Source organism: Diadema antillarum, unplaced genomic scaffold, assembly GCF_040938485.1.
Source record: "Diadema antillarum isolate AM-2024a unplaced genomic scaffold, OU_Dant_1.0 scf00000112, whole genome shotgun sequence".
In the NCBI taxonomy this organism is placed as follows: domain Eukaryota; kingdom Metazoa; phylum Echinodermata; class Echinoidea; order Diadematoida; family Diadematidae; genus Diadema; species Diadema antillarum.
Genome location: NW_027271001.1, coordinates 1,541,330 through 1,563,913, shown reverse-complemented (window position 1 = coordinate 1,563,913; position 22,584 = coordinate 1,541,330). Strand labels below are relative to the sequence as shown.

The 22,584-nt window shown below is 38.7% G+C and overlaps 1 protein-coding gene across 1 annotated transcript; it reads left to right on the top strand.

Annotated features, from left to right (window-relative positions):
• Positions 1 to 9,881: 9,881 nt before the first annotated feature.
• On the top strand, positions 9,882 to 18,184 carry LOC139719562 (protein rolling stone-like). The gene is made up of 4 exons (XM_071630974.1): positions 9,882 to 9,986; positions 15,558 to 15,783; positions 16,596 to 16,674; positions 17,770 to 18,184. The coding sequence occupies exons 1-4, from the start codon at positions 9,882 to 9,884 to the stop codon at positions 18,182 to 18,184; spliced, it is 825 nt and encodes a 274-aa protein (XP_071487075.1).
• The last annotated feature ends 4,400 nt before the right edge of the window (positions 18,185 to 22,584 follow it).

Below are 22,584 nucleotides of genomic sequence, written 5' to 3'. Positions count from 1 at the left end.
TTCTTACAGTCATGGAATAGACAAACTGTGGTTACGCTGTCATTGCGCAGTGATATTCATGACTAACTGGGTTATGTTAAGGAGATTGTTATAATGAAGTAATGCTTATTAAATTTCCAGAAAAAGACATTGGGACTTTAGAACATCCCTCCCACACCCAAATACAATATATTAAAACGATGTAATACACATTTCACATAGCGTAAAGTGAGTCAGACTATAGAGAAATATCAAATTTGTTCTCATTCAATATAGTTTATCGCTGTCCAACACCTTCCCTGGCCAGAAAAGTGAATAAAATGCTGTCATCCCATCTTTTCGAAAAATATACATGTAAAGAGTGCAAGAAAAAAACAAAAAGGTTCAGCACCAAGGGTCAACCGATGCCATGTGTATGTGGGTGCCACCTAAAATGATCATTTGTCGGAGAAACTTCATAACTTGACCATAAGGTTCCGCCTCTCCATTGCTCCGACTGTGTTGTAGCATTCCTTCGGGTAAGGGCGCTGCAGCATGGCAACACGAGTTATGTGGCTTCCCACGAGTCTCTGTGTTCCCATGCGAGTGGAAAACGGAAAACGTCGAAGGACGTAATCGTCCGCAGCATCCGTAGCTGTCCGCAAATATCCACAAGCGGACGAAAGTGTTGTGATACGTTAACTTGCGGTTACTTTCGGATACTTACGGTGGACGTAAATGAACGCAAGCGGACGGGAGGTAATTTTTTTTTGCGGATGGCCTGCGTCCAAGCTACGGATAGTTACGTTCAGTTACGGATAATTACATTTGGATACGGTTACTTGCGTAAGTCTGCATCCGTGGAGTCCCTCTGCGAAATTTTGAACATTTCAAAATTTCGCAGGCTTGGCGCCGTCATTTTACGTTTCTTTACGGATGAGTTGCGGACAGTTACGTCTACACACGTCCCTGCGGATGCCTGCGTCCACGCTGCGTCCCCCTGCGTCCACTCATCCGTATCTATCCACGGCAGACGTAACCCATCGTAAAGCACTGTGTGACTGGGGCATGAGGTAAGATCTGTGTAGATCGCTATCATAGGCCCAAATCGCACAGTTGGCATTGGTCGTGAGAAAGCACAAATAACTTTAGTCCGTAAATAGCTAGGTCTTAAGAATGTAGCTTCATTCAATCATTGACTACTTATGTATTGTTAAAAATTGTCAAATACCATAGTACATTTTGATTTCATTTGTCTGAGAGAGCATTTCAATACATTAAACAATTGATCATCTACATATGCTGTACAATATCTGACTTTTGGAAACTTTTTTTTTCTTCTCTTCTTCTTTTAGCTGATCATATGCATGTCACTTCTCGATTTCGTCAGAATATCTGTATCATAATTTCTGAATATATGTAAATGTAGCCCCAAAATTATGATCTAAAAGAAACATTGACTGTTATTTTTGATATTTTCGATGTGATCACCCAATTGTGTGGATCCTTTCAGTTATATTCTGCTGACAAAAGGATAAGGATTGTATGAATCATATATGTTTGTTTGCTTTTATTGTTCCATATTCCATGTTTCAACAAATAAACCATAAACATGATAGCAAACCCCGAAAAATGCGCATGGGTGAATTGTCAAATATAGCAGTTAAGACAACACAAGTGAAATACGAGGAATCTACATAGAAGCATTGCTTGTAGGGTTCAGATTTCAAGATGCCGATATGAGGTAATTAGGTTTTTATTTACAATAAAAAGGAATGACAGTTGACAGTTCAGAGAGTGTCGTTGTCACAAGTGAGATTCAACGACTTAAATAAAAAGTATGCACCAAGAAAGTCCAGGGGGATGGAAGAAATTGCGAGCGAGACACCGTCATGTCAGATACAATGACCGAAACACAAAGTATGAACAAGGAAAGTTTAGGAGGATTGAAAAAAGTCGCTGTAAGTACGAAGTAAAGAAAAATAGTTTAAGTTTATGCTTAATGAATTAAGAGATTGAGATTGGATTATTTCTCTATGCAGGTCATTCCAGAATTTAGTTCCTGTGGTAGTTGCTGTTCTTAGAGCAGATACGGTTCGTACAAGATGAAAGATGAAAAGAATCTTTTTCCTCCGGTAGGATAAGAATGGACTTCAGTATTTTTGACGATTACACATCGAAGAAAACACGTCGGGGATACCACCTGAATTTAAGTCATACATGAATGATCCGATATTGAAATAATGCAAATCTTGGATCCTGAGTGTTCTACAGGGAAAATAAAAATGAAGAAAGCATTTGTGTGTTCCATAAATGTTGCAAATTTGATTATCCGTATGGCTCGTATCTGTATCACAAGGAAAGAATTAAGTCTTGTTGTACAGTAGTTTCCCCACGCCAGGAATCCATAACGTATATAGGGCAAAAAAAAAGAAGAGCAGAATACAATCGAATGCAGAATATGCTTAGGAAAATACTGCTTTAACTTAAACATAACACCAATATTTTTTGATAGTAATTTACGCAGAAAATCAAAGTGAACTTTTCATGTTAACTTGCAATCAATATAAAGACCAGGGAATTCTATAGATTCAACCTGATTCAATTACATGCCGTTTACAAACCATTTGCCCGGTAACATATTGATTGAATTCTTAAAAGAAAAGTACATACATTTGTTTTGATAAAATTCAGTGACAATTTGTTAGCCTGAATCCACTTTAGTACTATCTTTAATTCAGTATTTATGATATTCAGTAAAACTTGAGCGTTTTTATTCGATTAAAAAATGATGGTGTCATCGGCAAAGAGTAGAAAATAGAACAGAGAGGAGGAACTGCGAAAATAATCCATATAAAAAATAAACAGTAGAGGACCTAAAAGATGTCCTTGCGGTATCCAACAAGTTATAGGCTGTGAACTAGACTCGTGGTTATTCAACCTAACAAAGTTACATGTAGTTCTTTCAGTAAGGTAACTTCCAAACCAATCCAGCTAAGGCCCTTCCACCAATCCCATTTTTGTAATTTGTACAATAATATTCCATGGTTAATTGTGTCAAAGGCCTTGGAGTAGTCTAGAAAGATACCTACTGTGTGACACTTTTAGTGGGGCGGTTTAGCTCGAAAATTTGAAGGAATTGTGCATTTTGTGATACAAGCACCAAATTTGACACACATGCACAGTAACATGTTGCAAACATTTTTAGATATTGGGCCACTCGGAATTCTGTCTTTATGTCCGCAATATTGGATTTCAAAATGGCCGCCATTTGAAATCTACATTTGCGATTATCTCTGGGTCTAATGCTGCTATTGACTCGATTCTGGTGTCTAAATGTATGTTTTGGGGGGCAAGGAATCCAATGGTAACAATCTGCATTGCGTATTTTCACCAGTGGGCCGCCATATTGGATTTCAAAATGGTCGCCATTTGAAATCTACATTTGCGATTACCTCTTGGTCTAATGCTGCTATTGACTTGATTCTGGTGTCTTTTGGGGGGAAGGAATCCAATGGTAACAATCTGCATTGCGTATTTTCACCAGTGGGCCGCCATATTGGGTTTCAAAATGGCCGCCATTTAAAATCTACATTTGCGATTATCTCCGGGTCTAATGCTGCTATTGACTCGATTCTGGTGTCTAAATGTATGTTTTTTTGGGGGGGCAAGGAATCCAATGGTAACAATTTACATTACGTATTTTCACCAAATTGGCTGTCATATTCGATTTCGAAATGGCTGCTTTTATAGATGGCCGCTTCTCGATCTACATTTGTTGTTATCTTTGGATCTAAGGGCTTGATTCTGATAATGATGGTAGTAGTTGTAGTTGTAGTGGTAGCTGTAGTGGCATTGATGATGCCAGAAATGTTACATGGTGTCATTCCAGGTTCATCGTGATGCATGCATGCCTGTAGACTGACAGTGCTGGTTTTTGTTCAAGACAGCTCCACCATGCATGTCCAAGAGGGTCACACTAGCTCATGCTGAGCGAACTTCACCATCAACATCACCGTACTTCACCACAACTGACTGCAGGTTGTGCCTCATATGTCAAGAAGACAAGATGGAGACATTGACCAAACCTGACCAATCAAAGAGGAAAGACATTGGTAGTGGGTATAGTTCACTCGCAGAGAACTTGATCAAATTCAATGAACTTTTGGAGCTTCGCAGGATCATTTCATTTGGAAAGACTCGATGATGGTCATGGCATTGAAGCTGCGATGGTTGCACACGATATACAATATCACCAGACGTACAGGCTCCAGTACAACAACACCAAAGTACAGAGGGCAAAAAAGAGAGCACTCAAGAAAGAAGGGCAGAGAGATGAGGAACAATCTTAATGGAAATGCACCAGGGCACATTCACGTTCATTGAGTACAGAGACGGTCCCAGAAACTTGTTTGTCTTGTGTGTCTGCTGTTTGCGGTCTACAGTATTGGACAGGTTTCCATCCTGGAATCCTTCGATCACCCTAGCAATAACCTCCGGTCCCGCAACCATCCAGCGACGAAGGGCACTAGCTAGGGTTGTCAGTGAGCCCAACTGTGCGCCACTGTCTCCTTTGATGCAGGCATTATCCTGTTCATGTGCCTGGTCAATCGGGATTGAAGAGAACACCCTCTGTGTTTTCTGAACTGTGAAGTAGCCTTCACTGAATTTCCTGGCTACGTCTGGGTGTTTGGTAGTGAGTTCGGCCATGTCCTTTAGGTGCACTGGTATCCACCTAGCATAGGTGGGACCAGCTCTGTCAGAGCATCGAGGTACATCATCAATGCTCCCTGATTGAGAGAACGCACATACACTAGAACCAACAGTTCTAGTTCTAGCACAGTTGCCCAGTAGCGAAACTGGGGGATGTTGTCTCGTCTCTGGCGACACCAGTCTTCAAACGTAGGAAGGTCCTCTGCGTCCCTAGTTTCTCCCAGACAGTAGTGGTTGTAGGCATGGTGTTGCAGGATGTACGGTGCTGTTGCAGTCACTTGATGTGCTCTTCTTGTGCGCAAAACATGAAATGTTCGCAGGAATGAGTCTGCTGTCCCTGCTTTCACGCTCGTAATCTCAGTTTGTACATGTGCTTGCACCCAATCACTCCCTTGCAGTCAGTCCCCCAGTGTTTTCAATACCGCCATCTCAATGTGGAGACCACCAAACATCACCACTATGTGGTCTTCACCATAACTCTCTTGCCACTTCCACTGTATCTGCTTGACCAAAGCAAACAGTAACTAATCAAGGTGACCACAGGTGTCTGCCCAGGATTCAGGTGTCCTACAGCATTTTTCACAACATCTATTAAATGCCGGATCATGGCCACAATGTGGGCACTTTCCAGGAAGAGTGGAAGCAGCGACATGGGCCAGATGACTCAAGCATCTGGTGGCTGTTGGCTGGCATGAAATGCAGCCCAAGATGACGAGAGAGAGATGCTCAGGCCAACGTGTGACAGTCTGTCGACCAATTCCTTCTTGCATGTATGAGCATGCAGAAACATCATTCCTATGTATGTTGGAAGTGGGGTCTCCTGTGCAACACTGTGCTTGACACAGGTGGATGATGTGGTGCCACATGTTCACCTGTGTTTGATGCTGTTGAACTTCAGTATCTGGGCTGCGGTAAGTGCTGCAGGGTTAGTTTCTGCGGTATGGGCCTTGATGCTGGGTTCCTCTAGGATCATACTGACTAGAGCAAGCAGCAACGGTGACACAGATTCTTCTTGACATCCTTCAGGGAATCCTGTGATGGGCTTGGCTTCTCCAAACATGTGATGGCGAACAATGTGTGCAGCACGGGCAAGATGGACTGCATCACTATCACTGTCCAGCTCGCAAGATTTGTCAAGAGCAGTACCGAGATCTTCTTTGAATGCCATCAGGATGTCTCTCCCCTTGGTGTGCGCCCGCATGTCAGGAAACTGAGATAGCAGTCTCTGTTTCAGTCGTGTGGAGTGGACTTTCGTGTCGAGCTACACTCCAAAATGTTTAATTCTGGGCTTATAGAGGTGGACAAGATCGGCCTATCTGAATACTGGTGTCGTCTCCTCATGTTGTCTGGTTTCTTCAATGTAGAGGACGATGAAAGCGAACACAACTGCCGACATTGTAAGCTTTTGGTCTGAGTCCTGTAGTCCTGTTGACTGGACCTTTCTTGTGCAGTTGCAAAGTCCTATCAGGCACTTTGGGTGATACTGGGCGTCCAACGCTACCATGTCCCCACCACTGAGACGGATAGGCAGTTCTGTATCTCCAAGAAGGGTTGCACAGGCACGTACCCGTCTGTCCATTTAGAATGTTGCAGCTTTCCAAAGACTGTTAGCCCCAGTAGGTTATCCACAGTAGAAACACGTTTCTGGGACCTCTGTACTCGATGAACATGAATGTGCCCTGATGCGTTTGCATAAAGATTGTTCCTCATCGCTCTGTCCTTCTTTCTTGAGTGCTTTCTTTTGTGCCCTCTGTAGTTTTGTGTTGTTGTACTGGAGCCTGCACGTCTGGTGATATTGTGCACCGTGTGCAACCATCGCAGCTTTAATGCCATGACCATCATTGAGTCTTCCAAGTGAAATGATCCTCGAAGCTCTCAAAGTTCACTGAATTTGATCAAGTTCTATGCGAGTAAACTTTACCCACTACCAATGTCTTTCCTCTTTGATTGGTCAGGTTTGGTCAGTGTCGCCATCTTGTCTTCTTGACATATGAGGCATAATTTCCAGTCAGTTGTGGTGAGTTACGGTGATATTGATGGTGAAGTTCGCTCAGCATGAGCTAATCTGAACCTCTTTGACAAAAACAAAAAACCAGCACTGTCAGTCTACAGGCATGCATGCATCACAATGAACCTGGAATGACACAATGTAACATTTATGTTATCATTACCGCCACTACAGCTACCACTACAACAACTGCCACAACCACCACCAGAATCAAGTCATTAGATCCTAAGATAACGACAAATGTAGATCGAGTAGCAGTCATTTTGAAATCCAATATGGCGGCCCATTGGTGAAAATACGCAATGCAGATTGCCCCCCCCCCCAAAAAAAAAAAAAAAAAACAACATACATTTAGACACCAGAATCGAGTCAATAGCAGCATTAGACCCAGAGATAATTGCAAATGTAGATTTTAAATGGCGGCCATTTTGAAATCCAATATGGCGGCCCATTGGTGAAAATACGCAATGCAGATTGTTACCATTGGATTCCTTGCCCCCCCCCCCCCCACATGAATACATTTAGACACCAGAATCGAGTCAATAGCAGCATAGACCCAGAGATAATCGCCAAAAGTAATGTAGATTTCAAACGGCGGCCATTTTGAAATCCAATATGGCGGCCCATTGGTGAAAATACGCAATGCAGATTGTTACCATTGGATTTCTTGCCCCCCAAAACATACATTTAGACACCAGAATCAAGTCAATAGCAGCATTAGACCCAGAGATAGTCGCAAATGTAGATTTCAAATGGCTGCCATTTTGAAATCCAATATGGCGGACATAAAGAGAGAATTCCAAGTGGCCCAATATCTGAAAATGTTTGCAATATGTTAATATACATTTGTGCCAAATTTGGTGCTTGTATCACAAAATGCACAAAATATTTGCTAAGCTGCCCCACTATTTGCATCGATGGCTTTAGTTATTTTTTTTCAATAGTAAAATAGCATGAATTGTGGAATGCTTTTTGAGAAACCAAAATTGGTTTTTATCAATACGCTACAGAAGTTTAAAGGGATAGTACAGTATTGGTGGAGATGAGAATTGGGATTTTAACTTTTTGCGAAATACCAAGAAAACACTTATGATATAGTACAAAGCATACCATTTTAAGAGGAATTCAAAGTTTATTTGATGAAAATCGGGTTTGGAATGACTGAAACATCCAAAAACAAAGTAAAACAAAGCAATCATAATAAAGTGTGGGTCCCACACTTTATCAGAATCGCTCTTTTTTGGATATCAGCCATTTCAAAACCAATTTTCATCAAATAAACGTTGGATTCCTCATAGAATTACATGCTCTTTCATATTTCATAAGAGGTTTCTCATTATCTCACAAAAAAAATGTTAAAAACCTGACATTAGGTCTCAACCAAAACTGTATGATCCCTTTAACATTGAAGTAATCTATTAATAACGATATTAGACGATAATTTCCCAGTTCATCCTCTCTGCCCCTTTTATGTATTAGGACAACTTTAGTAATTTTCATCCTGTTGGGCACTATGCTGTACATCATTCATTCATGACAAATCAAATACATTGGCGAGAGGTACAGTAATCTCATGTACGATATATTTCAAAAGATAATCAGGAATACCAACATGACCAGTACTTTTTTTAGGTTTAAGATTGTTAACGATATCAACAATTTCGGATTGTAATACAGGCATTAAAAAAAAAGATTGATTATTGCGATTACTTAAATACGTAGAAAAAGGTGTATCCGTGTCCCGGACTGCATTAGCTAAACTTGGTCCGATATTAACAAAATATGAAATAAACGCTTCAGAGATTTCTTTATCATCCCTTTACTCAGTATCGTTTTTAATCTATCTGGTGAATATTCGATTTATTTGGTCTCCTCCAAAGAAAATCATTCATAACTTTCCACGTGGATTTGATGACCTTCTCATTGAGAAGAAACACGTAACACAGAAGTCAGAATATTACAAAAATTAATATATTTACCCTTAGTTTCCTTACTTTTTGTGACTTTAATTTATTTAAAAAAGTTTATTTTCCAATTATTGACAGATCTCATCAAAGATTTTGATAACAAAGATTTCGATAATACATATCAAAGTATTGGCCATGAAACCAGCGCCAGCAGAAGTCTTGGATGTGACTTGCTAGTAACGAACCCTATAAGACTCTGCCAGATGTATATTCTGTTAACTCATTGCGTAATTATCAGACACTGTTTCTTCTGCATGCAGTAGTGTTGAACACTAAACATTAGTGAACGAGACACACCTACATTGTATTTCAATCATAATGATAATGGTGATGAGGAAAAGTTTACTGAGATTATCGAGGATCAGTCTCTGTAATCAATGACCACTCTAATAAGTAAATTAGCCAATATTGGGGGTCTTGTACACATTTTAAAGGAATATGAATTAGTGATATTAACTCTTTGTTAAATCTTAAAGTCACTTTCAAAGCATATTTTCACCATTAATAGGGAATATATTTTACAAATTTCAAATGTTGGCGGCCATTTAGAATATCTCAAAACTCTCCTGGGTTCAAGAGTTGCATTATCCAGATTCCTATTCAGTGACCCCCGTAACAACTTTTCTTGGGCATTCATGATGTTGTCTCGTCAAAATCTCAAAGTACGATGACTGCTGTTGCTTGAGAGGCCTGATTTTGATACCGTGGGCACAAACGTGCTCTGAAGCTGCCGGTGTCCACGTTCCATCCGTAGAAAGCCTTGACAGAAGATGAGAGAAAATGAAGAAACCTCAAAGTGAGGGACCAGTCAGAACGCGACTAACCGGGAGAGAGCGTATTGATTACTTGCATCCGTGGTAGACCATCGCCCAAACCGTGGCTGACCTTGGAACCTTTGGGACCTAACCGCCCCTCCCCAGTCACTGAAGCCATAACTGTAGGTCAAAACCAAACTTAGCTAGACGTAACAAACTTAAATGCGAAAAAAAAAAATCCCCCAAGCAACATGTTTCCGGCAAACGGTGCTGTCATTGCCTCCGGTAACGTAGTGTTGAAATAGCGTTACTTACAACTGACATACAACCATAGAGAAGTATTTTGACAGCCTACACTGCATGTGGAACGCATCATCACCTCTTGCTTTACCAAAGCAGGATTAATATAGAAGCTGTTTATTAATGACATCGGAAAATTGTCCAATATCGGAGGAATCATCATCGACCGAACAGACGACCATGAATAGTCGACACGGTCAAGATGAGAGCAGAAAGTGGTACTCCGTACGATGGGCAGACTTCAAACTTTGTTGCAGACGACTACAGGACGTGTCCACACAACACGTGAGTATGGGGTGATATCTGTTATAGAACGACAATACTCTACAATGAAGACACACTGTAAAAACATCGGTGTTAGATTTAACACCACGGGTTTAAATCTAACACCGATCAAACTTCAATAAAGGACCACACCCACAGGTGTTAAAAATGCACTGTGATGGTGTTGAAAAGTGTTCACCTGACACTTCGTGGTGTTAATTTGACACTGTACCTGGTGTTATTTTGACACTGTACTGGTGTTAATTCAAAAATGACACCACATGGTGTTGATTTGATATTTGTTGGTGTTAATATCAATGGTTTAACACCCGTCCAGCTTCAATAAGAGACCACATCAGCTGGTGTTACTTTGGTGTAAATTTATTTTCACATTTTTTCAAAAATCTAGCATTTTAATGTAAAATTCTTGATCGTCTTGTTTAAATTAAAAATCAACAAGAAATGCAGTTACTAAGAAACTCTTCAAAAAACAATTTAACATTTGGAAATGACACCCGGAGGTGTTAATTTAACACCATAAATGAGCACCGAAAATTTAACACCAGCTCGGTGTTCACTATTTAACACCGGACTTTTTGCAGTGCATAAAGGATATCAGCTCAATCTCACCACGAAATTTTTTTTTTAAGCCAGTATACATATTATTGTGAGAGAGTACTGTTCCTGAATCATAAGAACAATCGCTGAATGGCGACAATGATTTCTTTGATGGGTTATAACCGGACACAGCGTGGAACGATCCAAAAACTGCAAGGAACCACACTCTTCCAGTTAGGTTTTGAAATTGCAAAGCGTAGTGCCTGACACAATATAGGACCTTTACCTGTCCGAGTGGGCATTTTAACTATATATCAATAGCCTATTTTTGTAGGGTGTATTTGGAAGGAAGTAGTATGAGTTAGCTTGGACAGATTCGCAATTGTAATGTGTACGGAACGCATTTTGCACAAGTCTTCGAAATTGCAAAGCGTAGTGCCGCACAAAATACATTATGACTGCAGGCATGCCCACTGTTTAAGTCTATTCTGTGGTCTAGTAAAAAGTTCTTTCATTATTTTTATGATAACTTCCGCCCCACAAATATAAAAAACATGACAGTCGTATACCAGTGCTGATGGGTTTTTTTTTCTCTCTCTCTATCTCTCTCTCATTTTCATTTTAAATTTAACTACTATAGTCTCGTGATCAAATATTTTATTCTATTTCATTTTATAGAGTACGGCATTGCACTGATGAGTTTCGATTTTATATGCATTGTAAAACCATTCTGAATTTCGTGATTCTGATGGCATGCTCCGTACAGGCTTATCACACTGGAACATGCTAAGTAGCGCTGAAGTCATGTTATTACAAAAAATTACTTTTGTTTTACTTCCATAATGTTGATCAGAATTATGAGTGGTTCAAGGCTGAAATGGATTTTGCATCTATTCATCGATATTTAATGTTATTCTTCTGACTAGTCGGTTGTTAATTGACTTTTGCTTTATTTAGCTGCATTGAATAACTGGGAATTCGAAAACGTCTTTTGATATAACTAAGAGTAATGAATTGGTACAATTTTGCTCAGAGAAGTGTTATATCCTTTAATATGTTTTCAGGAAATTGTCAGGAAAACGTTGAGATGACTATGTTCTGTTGACATCCCGTGAGCGGATGCTGTGAGGAAGCGACAATTTCCATAAGACCTTTCTGGGGTTTTTTTTCTCAACAAATGTACTTTCTTAATTTCAAGTCACTTTTGTACCGACAGTACTAAAATAGGATAGAGCAGACTGGTTTCCTTATTTCAGTCTTGTCGCATTATATTGAATCATTTTTTTTTTTTTTGAGAATACCACTATACCGTAGGTATACATGAAGGAGTCGGTGCAATATAGTGCTAACCCACACAATAGTCATTTTGAGATAATCGCTCTTGAATGTTTGGAAAGTCCATTCATTGTACATTAATAAAACATGAATGCATGCATTTTTTTTTACCATCTTATTGGTTGAATTCAAATGTGATATTTTCACGGAGGTTAGAGTGAAGGATAAGGATTATGAAAATGCACGTAACTCAATTTTGACAAAAGTGTGGGTTAGCACAATATTGCACCGACCCCTTCAAATATTAAATTATGTCAATTTGCTGTTGTTTTGTTAATACCACTATGTTATATGCTGTGCCTCGAGTGCATGATCATTTACGTCATATTACTGTCGTTGTACAAGTTTTAGTTTGTTCACTTATTATTGCAATTTGTTGCTTTTTGTATGTTGAATTCCAATTAAAGCTTTAAAGAAGACACGTCCGAAGGTCGAAAGCTTGCCCAGTAAAGGGAATGGCTAGTACCTGATCGGTGGGAATCAGTAGGAATGCTGGGGATGATTGTTCCAATCCGTGTGGGATTCACTTAAGAGTACGTAGATACTGTATCTATTGGTCTGTGAACATTTTTTGCCTAAGAATGGTCTCATATTAAAATAACATGCAGTTCAATGTTTCCAGGTTAGCATGTCTGTACAGTGTCGGGGCGATCATTAACGGCCCGTTAAGTGAAGTCAGTGAAATGTGCCTGCAGTTATATCTTTGATTTGAAGTAAAAACCTCAACTCCCGCCCCACCCCCGTCTAACACTTTTGAATAAAGTACAGCCCGAGCTCCTGTATCTGACCAAATGAAAACAAAAATGATAACCATCAGAAATCTGTGAAATGAGCCTAACCAGCCTGTAAAAAAACGTATTAGGTGTGGTTGAATCGGGTGAATCCTTCTGCAATCTGAACTTCATTTGGATTCTGGATACACTTTGTTTAAAGTTCGTGGGGGCTACATTTGGTTCAGCGTAGATTCAGAAAATAATGAAATCTTTGCATTGTAAAACCATAGTCTTTCTTCACAGACCGCTAAGCAAATTTTGCAAATTTCATGACCTGAATGAAGAAAGTTGGTGTACTTGGAAATGAAACCTGAAAGGAACTGAATCGTTTGTGTATTTTATAGTATCTTTATGCCTTTTCATCATTTTTATGCCTCCGCCACTAAGTGGTGCCGGAGGCATTATGTTTTCGGGTTGTCCGTCCGTCCGTCCGTCCTTCCGTCCGTCCGTCTGTCCGTCCGTCCTTCCGTCCGTCCGTAATGAAGTTTGTGGACAAGGTAACTATCAAAACCTGTTGAGATATCCTAATTAAACTTGGCATGTATATGTATTAGGGGGTGAAGTTGTGCCTATCAACTTTTGGGTGCACATGCTCAAGGTCAAAGGTCAAAAGGTCAAGGTCAAATACATAAAATTTCACTATTTCCACCATATCTATTAAATGCCTGAAGATATTTTCTTGAAACGTAGTGTATACATGTATTACCCAATTAGAATTCTCTGGTGAAAGTCTGGGTCATGAGGTCAAAGGTCAAAGGTCAAAAGGTCAGGGTCAAATACATAAAATTTCACTATTTCCACCATATCTATTGAATGCCTGAAGATATTTTCTTGAAACTTAGTGTATACATGTATTACCCAATAAAGATTCTCTGGTAAAAGTTTGGGTCATGAGGTCAAAGGTCAAAGGTCAAAAGGTCAAGTGAAAATATTAAAACTTTTTTTTTCTCCGTACCTTGGAAAATTGTTCAAGGTATCTTCATGGAACATAGTATATACATGTACTGACTGGAAGTGATTATCTAGAGAATGTAGGGTTCATGGGGTCAAAGGTCAGGGGTCAAAGGTCAAGTGCAACACTTCAAAATTGTACTATTTCCTCATATTTTCCTCAATGAAGTTTATAGGTTTGGTTATTGACAATAAACTTTCATGGAAGTCACATATTGATAGTATTTGTCACACAATATCTCGAAATATTGGTGTTATTCATAGAGTTAAATATTATTTTCCTATGCCCACCCTTTTAATGCTATATTCAGCTTTGATTTTACCTTATTTGAATTATGGCATCATAGCTTGGGGGAACACACATCCAACATACCTCGACAGACTGTCCCGTCTCCAGAAAAAAAGCTCTTCGAATAATTTGTCATGTTTCTTGGAGAGCCCACACCGATGTTTTATTTTATGAAAACAAAATCTTAAAGATAACTGATATTCATTATCATTGTCTGGCCAATTTATGTATAAACTTTCTAATAATTTGTTGCCGTCTGTCTTCACAAGCATGTTTGCGAGAAACCGTTCGTTCCATAAATATCCAACTCGTCACTCAGATGAATTTCATCTGCCTTTAACTAGAACAATGTTTACACAATCTATATTTACATTTGCTGGACCTAAATATTGGAACAACCTTTCTAACAGTTTGAGGACATCTCCAAGTTTAAGTTCTTTTAAGAGTAATCTGAAGAAAAATATTTTGAATAGTTATAAGAATTGTTGATTCTTTATTGGTTGCAAAGAAGTGTAAAATCCAACCTTATATTCTATCGAAATTACAGCTAAGCGGCTCCATCCATCCACTACCTCTCGTGTCCTTCTATTTTTTTTGTCTTTTATCTTCACTCCACGCATTAAGCTGCTTCCTCCCCCCCCCCCCTCTCTCTCATACACACACACACACACACACTCACACACACACACACACACACACACACATACTACTTTGCTTCTCTCCTCTCTTTTCCGGCATGACAGCGACTTAGTGTAGGGATTTGTTCAGGGTTTTTGTTTCGGATAAGTTAGGTTATAGGTTTTTTTGTCTTATTTTTTTTTATTCATTTTCAATGCTTATCAGTTTATCGATCATATAATTTCTTGTATTACGTGTGGGGGGAATGCAGCCTACAAGCTCAGCTTTTTAGCATTCCTCCCCATTTCCAACATTTTCCTATACCTACAAGTTTTCTGTAAATTTATCCTTTACTTTGTATGATGAAATTTATGCACTGTATTCAATTTTTGTAATATATTTATATGTTTTTGTTGGAAATGAAAAATAAATGAATGAATGAAAAACTTAATATTTATGCAATGCCAGCTGGATTATTATTTTTTTAACACTTGGTGTATGCATCTATGTGTAACCTAATAGAAATTCTCTGGAAAGTTTTTTTTTCCTTCTTTTTTTGCCCCAAAGGTCAAAAGGTCAAAGATCAAGTGAAAGTGCTGAACTAACTTTTTCCTCTATATCTTGGAAGTGGAAGTTATCTTGGAACTTAGTACATATTATGCATGTTCTACCTGAAAGTGATTATCTTATGAATTTTAGGGTCAAAGGCCAGATGAAAATGGTAACAATTTACTATTCAATTCAGAAATTGCACTTTTTCTCCATACCGGTACCTTGAAAATTACTCAATGCATAAATGTATGAATGGGTCAAAGTCAAGTTAAAGTCCTTAAATCCCCAAATATATGCTCTCCTAAATTCATCCAATTAAACCTAGGTCAAGGAACGTGAACATTCAACACATTTGTGACAAACTTGTCATTTCAATATTTTGCCAATTTTGTGAAAATGTAATCACACATTGTCCACATGTACTATCTAGACCTACTGGGAAAATCATGCATTATGGCGGAGGCATACCAGTCGCCAAAGCGACATTTCTAGTTTCGCTCTCAATTTATCTTTCAGCCTCGAATACCATTCTGGTTGTACGCCCTCTATCGGTTCGCACTCGCCGCCTATTTCTTCGCTCTTTTGATAACTTACGTCGTACTAGCAGCGAAGACACTGGACCCGAGGCTTTCAATTTATTTCGAGGCCTGGACGTTTACTGCCGCCACATGCTATGTCTGCTTCGCCTTCTTCAATGTCGTGATGGACTTCGTGAAGAGGAGGAAAAACATAGCATTTGAAGGTAAAGTGTTTAGTTTTGGTGTGGGGAAAGGGTCGGGGAAAGGGGAATGTGCGTAGAAATCAAACAAACACAAAATAACTTGTAAGGCTGCTACTGTATTTGATATTCCATCTAATTTTTCTTGCTGACATGGGTACAAGTAGTAACAAATGACTACGATATAGTATAATGCACCACTTAAACTCGCCCTTTACGCGGACACAGAACTAGTCTGCTTGTTTTGATAATTTATAACTTCACACTGTTATACCAGAGATACTCGTAGAATTTAAAGTCTCACAGCTCATAGTTTTTTTCCAAATGAGAAGACTGTCAAACAATGCTTTTAAACCTTCATTTTCATAAATACCATGTGTCATCTGTCAAGACTGTCACTCAAGATTCTGTCTGCCTTTTACACTTCGTAACTGTGTAAGAAAGGTAATTATTGACGAGTTATGCAAAATAGGACTACTCATTTCACATGGAGATGAAAACCTGTGAAAAAAAAGTAGAACAGCGTGAAATTATCATTCCCACCTTTTCTCCAATACATCTCACATGTCTTATACTTGTTATACGGCAAACTGAAAGACGCATTCAACATTTGATTTAGAGCAAATAATAATTCACATACATGAAAAAGAAAAAGATCCGTCAATGGTATAATATCTTTGGTGCATGCTGAGGGCATTCTTTTTTTCTTTTTTTCTACTTAATTTGAGGATTTGTAAGACGATTTTGTAAAGAACAATATCCAAAATGCAAAAGCATTTCTTCAAGCAAAATGCTTAACACTAATCCCTCTTTCTCATCTTTCATTATACTTTCAGATAAATTTCGGTACCAGATTCAGTGGTTCCTCTTTAACATCACAGCCACACCTTCTTTCATTGTATCCATTTTCGACTGGTAGGTGTGGTACTATACACTTTACTACGAAATAAAGGTTCAAGTTTGCACTCCAAGGTTAAAAAGACGGCACCCATTTGGGTTCGAACCTGCACCTCAACAAATTGTACTATTCAATTTGTCATCTTATTGGTTCAACAAAGATCCATGTGGGAATGGCTACGTTAAGCTTTTAAGGTTCATTAAAGCACCCTAAGTGGTACATTAGTTCAAGTTTACGTAATTATTGTGCACTTCTAAGCGATTGTGTTAAAATTCAGTGAGACGAAGGATGAATAATAATAAGGCATTACTTGCAAGTATAGTGTGGAATTCTCCCTGTAAATTATGTTCACAGTCTCTTTCTGCCCATTCCTTTCTAATAAGCTGCATGAAACCTCGCATACAATGCATCATTTAAGACACAAATTACTCAATTTCCTTTTCATATCATATTTCAATACAAAAATGAAATAAGATTTGTTTAATCCAAAAATGAAAAAGAAAAAAAAAGTTTGTACTATTAAACGAACCTTCTTTCTTCTTTTTATTATCATCGAATCTTCGGAATAAATAACTTTTTTTCGAATTAACGAACCTCCAAATTAACGAAACTTATTTCGGAATTCGTTACCAACCTTCGAAATAATGAACCTTTGGAATAACAGAGTGTTATCCCTCGTTACACTATAGAAAAGAGGTACGTACGCAGTGCACACGTGAAGGCTATAAGTTGAGCTTTAAATTGGACGCCCTAAACCAAAGGCTACATTGTGATCTCATTAAAAAAAAAAAATCCGATGATCAAATGTTACGCGGTTTTACACTCAAATAAATTGGTTATAATAGAATTGTTGTAATCATGGGATAGTTTCGTGTTAATGTCTTTGGTACTACATTCAATGTTAAATTAATTACGTAAAGTAAATTACGTTTAAATGGGTTTTCATTAATTGTTGAAATTGTGTAAAGGAGCAACATTAATAAACCCTCTTGAAATGAAAACTGAATTGCAATAAGTACAGATTGCCCCAAATGGGACAAAATATTCAACTCTTGTTCAACTACGGATATGTTGCGCCAATTTAAACCAAAGAATTCTCTTTTATTTCTTAGTATTTACAGTACATGGGAAAACGTAGTGACCTTGCATTCCGTGGGCACCCATCTCCTTCCCACCATCATCTGTCTCATCGAAAGCTTCTTCACCTTGATCGTCGTTCGCTTCGTACACGTTGTCTACCCACTCTCGCTCCTAATCATGTACTTGTTCTTCGCTGTTATGTACTGGGTGGCTGGGGGAACGGACCCGTTCGGAAACCCCTTCATCTATTTCGTACTCGACTTCGAAAACTACCCCGGCATTGCGGTCGCAACCGCGCTGGTCGTTTCCTTTGCAATGCTGCTGTTTCAGGCTATTTTAAAGGGATTGTACGTCCTCCGTGTCCGATGTATGGGCGGCAGAAGAACAGAAGACGTTCTTGCTACGGAAGAAGTGGCAGCTGTCGAACTCGAGATGGAAAACGCATAGTTAGCCAGCTCTATCACCGGTCAAAAACTGTCCATGTCTTGAATAGAGACCTGCTCAATAAGCCAATTCATTATAAGGTCATGTGCACATAGCGGCATAATTATGGAGTTCCTGCTCAAACAAAGAATGGCCTTGCTTACAGAACAGGTGACCAGAATGGTCCATTACCACATGTCGGCATCAGGCACTCATTTCACTGTTTTGTACTGAATGCGTTAACAAACATTTCTATATTGCACCTTTTTGTACCTTCTTCTGCTCAGGCCCACGTAGAATTGTGTATGGCCTATACATGAACAACAAATCTTGGCCATGCTACTAACTGCTAACAAACAGTGTTCTTATTTTGGTCTAATTGATTGCATTCGAAAATTAACATGGTTCAAATATTTTACAAATGCGCATATATGCCACCGTAGTCCGTAAAACACTGGGCATTAACGTCTCACAGTCATTGACGATAATCCTGTATTGTTAGAAATGATCAATTTCAAGTCAACATGAAAGCGAACTATATTTCGCTTCATGATGTTCAATACCACATTGATAAACTGACACTTCATTGATCATCTGCATGAATATTGAAAAAAAAAGAACAAGAAACCTGGCCTTAAAACTTCCTCTGCTGAATTAGTATCTGGGTGAAATATTCCATTGAACCCACATGTCTGCATATTTGGTAAAAGTGATCAGGTGATTATATGTATTACTGACAAACAATCTGACTGGTAAAGTACTAGTAATCCAATTCGGAGTCAGAATTTCCAGTTTCAATAGATTACAGAACATTTAACCTATATGATGATGTTCATTGGATAGGGAGGTACAGGTTTATCCTTGATCGCTTTACTCCTAAATCGAAATAAAGTTGTGGCCTAAGAGTATAATCAACAGTGATGTGTCATTACCTAAACAATTTGATATGAAAAGGAACTCCATTCTTCTTAATTTAAGATATTTGCTATTGTAGCTGCTAATAACAAAGAAAATGTAGGATACTTGCAATCATAACGTGAAGATTATTTTCTGTTTTGTAGTAAGTGACGTATTACTCAAAAGGTTATATCTATAAATGATGGACTTTTAGTTAATGTTTAAAACTATAGCGCTTAACCCATTCTGCGCTTAAACTCTACATGTTTTGAACGTGATGATGGCATTATGGTAAAGTTTTCGGTTGAATGGAAAATTGCGAAGGAAAACATCGGCCAGAAATGATCCCCTTGTCTAAACAGTCTACAAAACTTTGATTACCTGAGATAGTGATCATGAAAATAAGTTGGTTGTTCGATTCAAAACTTATATAGTTCTCTTTTTATGCTTCATCTTCTCCTTATCTTCTTCTCTTTCTTCTTTCATCTTTATTCAATTTTAGCCGCCATCTGCATGATATATGCGCATCTAAATATTTTTCCTATACATTTACCAATTATTGCATTTTTGTTGGCTTCTGTTATGTGATGTGAAAGTATAACAGTTTTGGTGAGAATTTATCATCCCAAAAATCTGACAAGAACTTACGTATGACCTTCGATCAACATCAATTACTAAAGCAAGTAACTTATTTGGCCCCTTTTTGCATGTTTTGACCTCGAATCTCTTTGTCTCACACTCATCTTTTGTCCAGATTATGTATTATTACATGTACCGACAGGGAAATTCGAACATTGAAACAACTCGATCCCCGTGCCAGATCGTCCAAAGTGAATTTACTTTTTACATTCCCAGAAAAAAAAAAATGAATATTGTAAACGCGCAAACTGTACTTAGCTTCACTAAGAGTTACTTTCAAATACTCCTCACCCACCAGGGATTTTACATTATTGTATGGGAGCGACATTCCACTATTGTATCATTTTGTATTGTAATTATGATCCCGGCGATGAAAAGCCATGCTCTGCTGAGTTCTTTTTCACTAGCTCAGTCAACCGGTCCATAATGTACATAAATGTGTCGCCATGAATCTGTGACTTTGCTTTGTATAATATAATCTCGAGAAGTAGGTTGTACTGTGGACCCTGTAGAAACGGTACTTCCATTAACTCTCGCTTTATCGGAGTAGGACTGATAAAATCACAGTTCATGATGACATCGGAAGGCAGTCCAGTACTTGAGGACTCACCACCGGCCGTGCAGACAATGATTAACAGTGAAGATGAGAGCAGAAAGTGGTACTCGGTACAATTGTCGGACTTCAAACTTTGTTGCAGACGACTCAAAGACGTGTCCACACCACACGTGAGTAAGCGCCGTGTAGAGCAAAATTAATCCACACACAGTTTACGAAATTTATCATAAAAATCTCCCCACGAACCTTTTTTTTAAAATTCCATGTAGTAAGAATAATCGCCAAAATAATGACGGAATATGATTCATGGAGATCCATGCCATGGGGATGTAAGCGAACAAAGCGTGTTTGTTATAGGGTTGAGGCCCTCATGTATTAGGGGCCTATACACTCCTTTATATTTGCTGCGACACTGCCTTCCACAGCTACTGTAAACGCCAACTACGAGGCATTTGCATTAAAATGTCATCTCCAATCAAAACCATCTCTAGCCGTCCTTTTGGTTTTGTTTGGGGGTCTTTGATCTATGAGTACCCATGCGTGTATTAACGTGGAACACTAATCACAACAACAAAGCATATAAAGGTTGTTATAACATGCATGTCTTTTGTTGTTGCTTTCTTTACATCCATAGTGATGCAATGGGCTCTCTTATTGTGCAAAAACGAGGTGTGTGTGTAAATGTCTTTCAGATTGCTCTCGAGGGGATTCGACTGCATATAGATTACGGAAGTGATAATGTCATTTTTTTTCTTTTTTTGCTACAGAGTGAGCAGCTGGAACCAGGTGCGTTCATAAAGACTCGGGCCAGGTGCTGTTGCTTTGAATAGCGCATCATTTTTTATGTGTATTTGAGTCCTTCCCAGCATCTCGACTCAGCATAACTTGCATGTTACTCTAATATCAGTGTGCCGAACATAAGACATGGCGAGGGAGCATGATTGTTCCGTCTCGGGGAGGGTGCATTCCAATGTATTTTGTTATACCCCCGCCACACATAGTGTGAATGGGGTATACAGGAATCTCCGTGATGTTGGTCGGGCGGGCGGGCGGTCGGTCGGTCGGTCGGTCTGTTGCAAAATCTTGCGTCGCGAACTCCTCCTACAGTTCTGAAGCAATTTAAATGAAACTTAGGGTAAATGATGATATTGAGGTATAGATGTGCAAGACATGTTTTTTTTTTTTGTGTGTGTGTGTGTTTGTCGGACAATGCGTTGCCATGGTAACCATGATTTTACCAAAACATTGTGGATTGTATAACTTCCATAGTATTTAAGCAATCAGTTTCAAAATTGGTATCTATGATGATCTAGTGTAGTTATGCAAGACACTCTTTGTGTTTGCACTTGACAAAGCGTTGCCATGGTAACCGCATGTTTTCTTCGAAATATTGTGGAGTGAACAACTTCCACAGTTTTGAAGCAATTGAAATCAAAGTTGGTAGGCATTATGGCCTTGAGGCATAGATGTGGAACACATAATTTTTGTGTTTGGAGGACAAAGCGTTGCCAGGGTAACCACAATTTTACCAAAACCTTGTGGATTCAATAACTTCCACACCATTCAAGCAATTAAGGTCAAATTTAGTATGTATGATGATTAGGAGGTGTAGTTATGCAAAACACCAATGTGTTAATATAAGAAAAATGTGTTGCCATGGTAACCACTCATTTTTGTATCAAATTGAACTATTTAATCTATGAAGGTGAAATTTGATGTGTATGATGCTTTTTAAGTGCAGTTTTGCAAAATGTCCTTTGTATTTGTATCGGACAATGCGTTGCCATGGTAACCTCATTTTTTTTATCCTGTGGAGTGAAATTCTTCAACAGTTTTTAAGCAATTGAAACCAAATTTGGTAGGCATTATGGCCCTGAGACATAGATGTGAAACACATAATTTTTGTGTTTGTCGGACAAAGCGTTGCCATGGTAACCACAATTTTACCAAAACCTTGTGGATTCAATAACTTCCACACCATTCAAGCAATTAAGGTCAAATTTAGTATGTATGATGATTAGGAGGTGTAGTTATGCAAGACACCAATGTGTTAATATAAGAAAAATGTGTTGCCATGGTAACCACTCATTTTTGTATCAAATTGAACTATTTAATCTATGAAGGTGAAATTTGGTGTGTATGATGCTTTTTAAGTGCAGTTTTGCAAAATGTCCTTTGTATTTGTATCGGACAATGCGTTGCCATGGTAACCTCATTTTTTTATCCTGTGGAGTGAACTTCAACAGTTTTTAAGCAATTGAAACCAAATTTGGTAGGCATTACGGCCCTGAGGTATAGATGTGGGACACATAATTTTTGTGTTTGTCACACA

What these genes read in the sequence shown, in the direction of transcription:
- LOC139719562 (XM_071630974.1), top strand. Translation starts at nt 9,882, where the DNA reads ATGAATAGTCGACACGGTCAAGATGAGAGCAGAAAGTGGTACTCCGTA. An exon ending in GAAAAACATAGCATTTGAAG is followed by an intron (nt 15,784 to 16,595) that starts GTAAAGTGTTTA and finishes TTATACTTTCAG; the next exon opens with ATAAATTTCGGTACCAGATT. An exon ending in ATTGTATCCATTTTCGACTG is followed by an intron (nt 16,675 to 17,769) that starts GTAGGTGTGGTA and finishes TTTATTTCTTAG; the next exon opens with TATTTACAGTACATGGGAAA.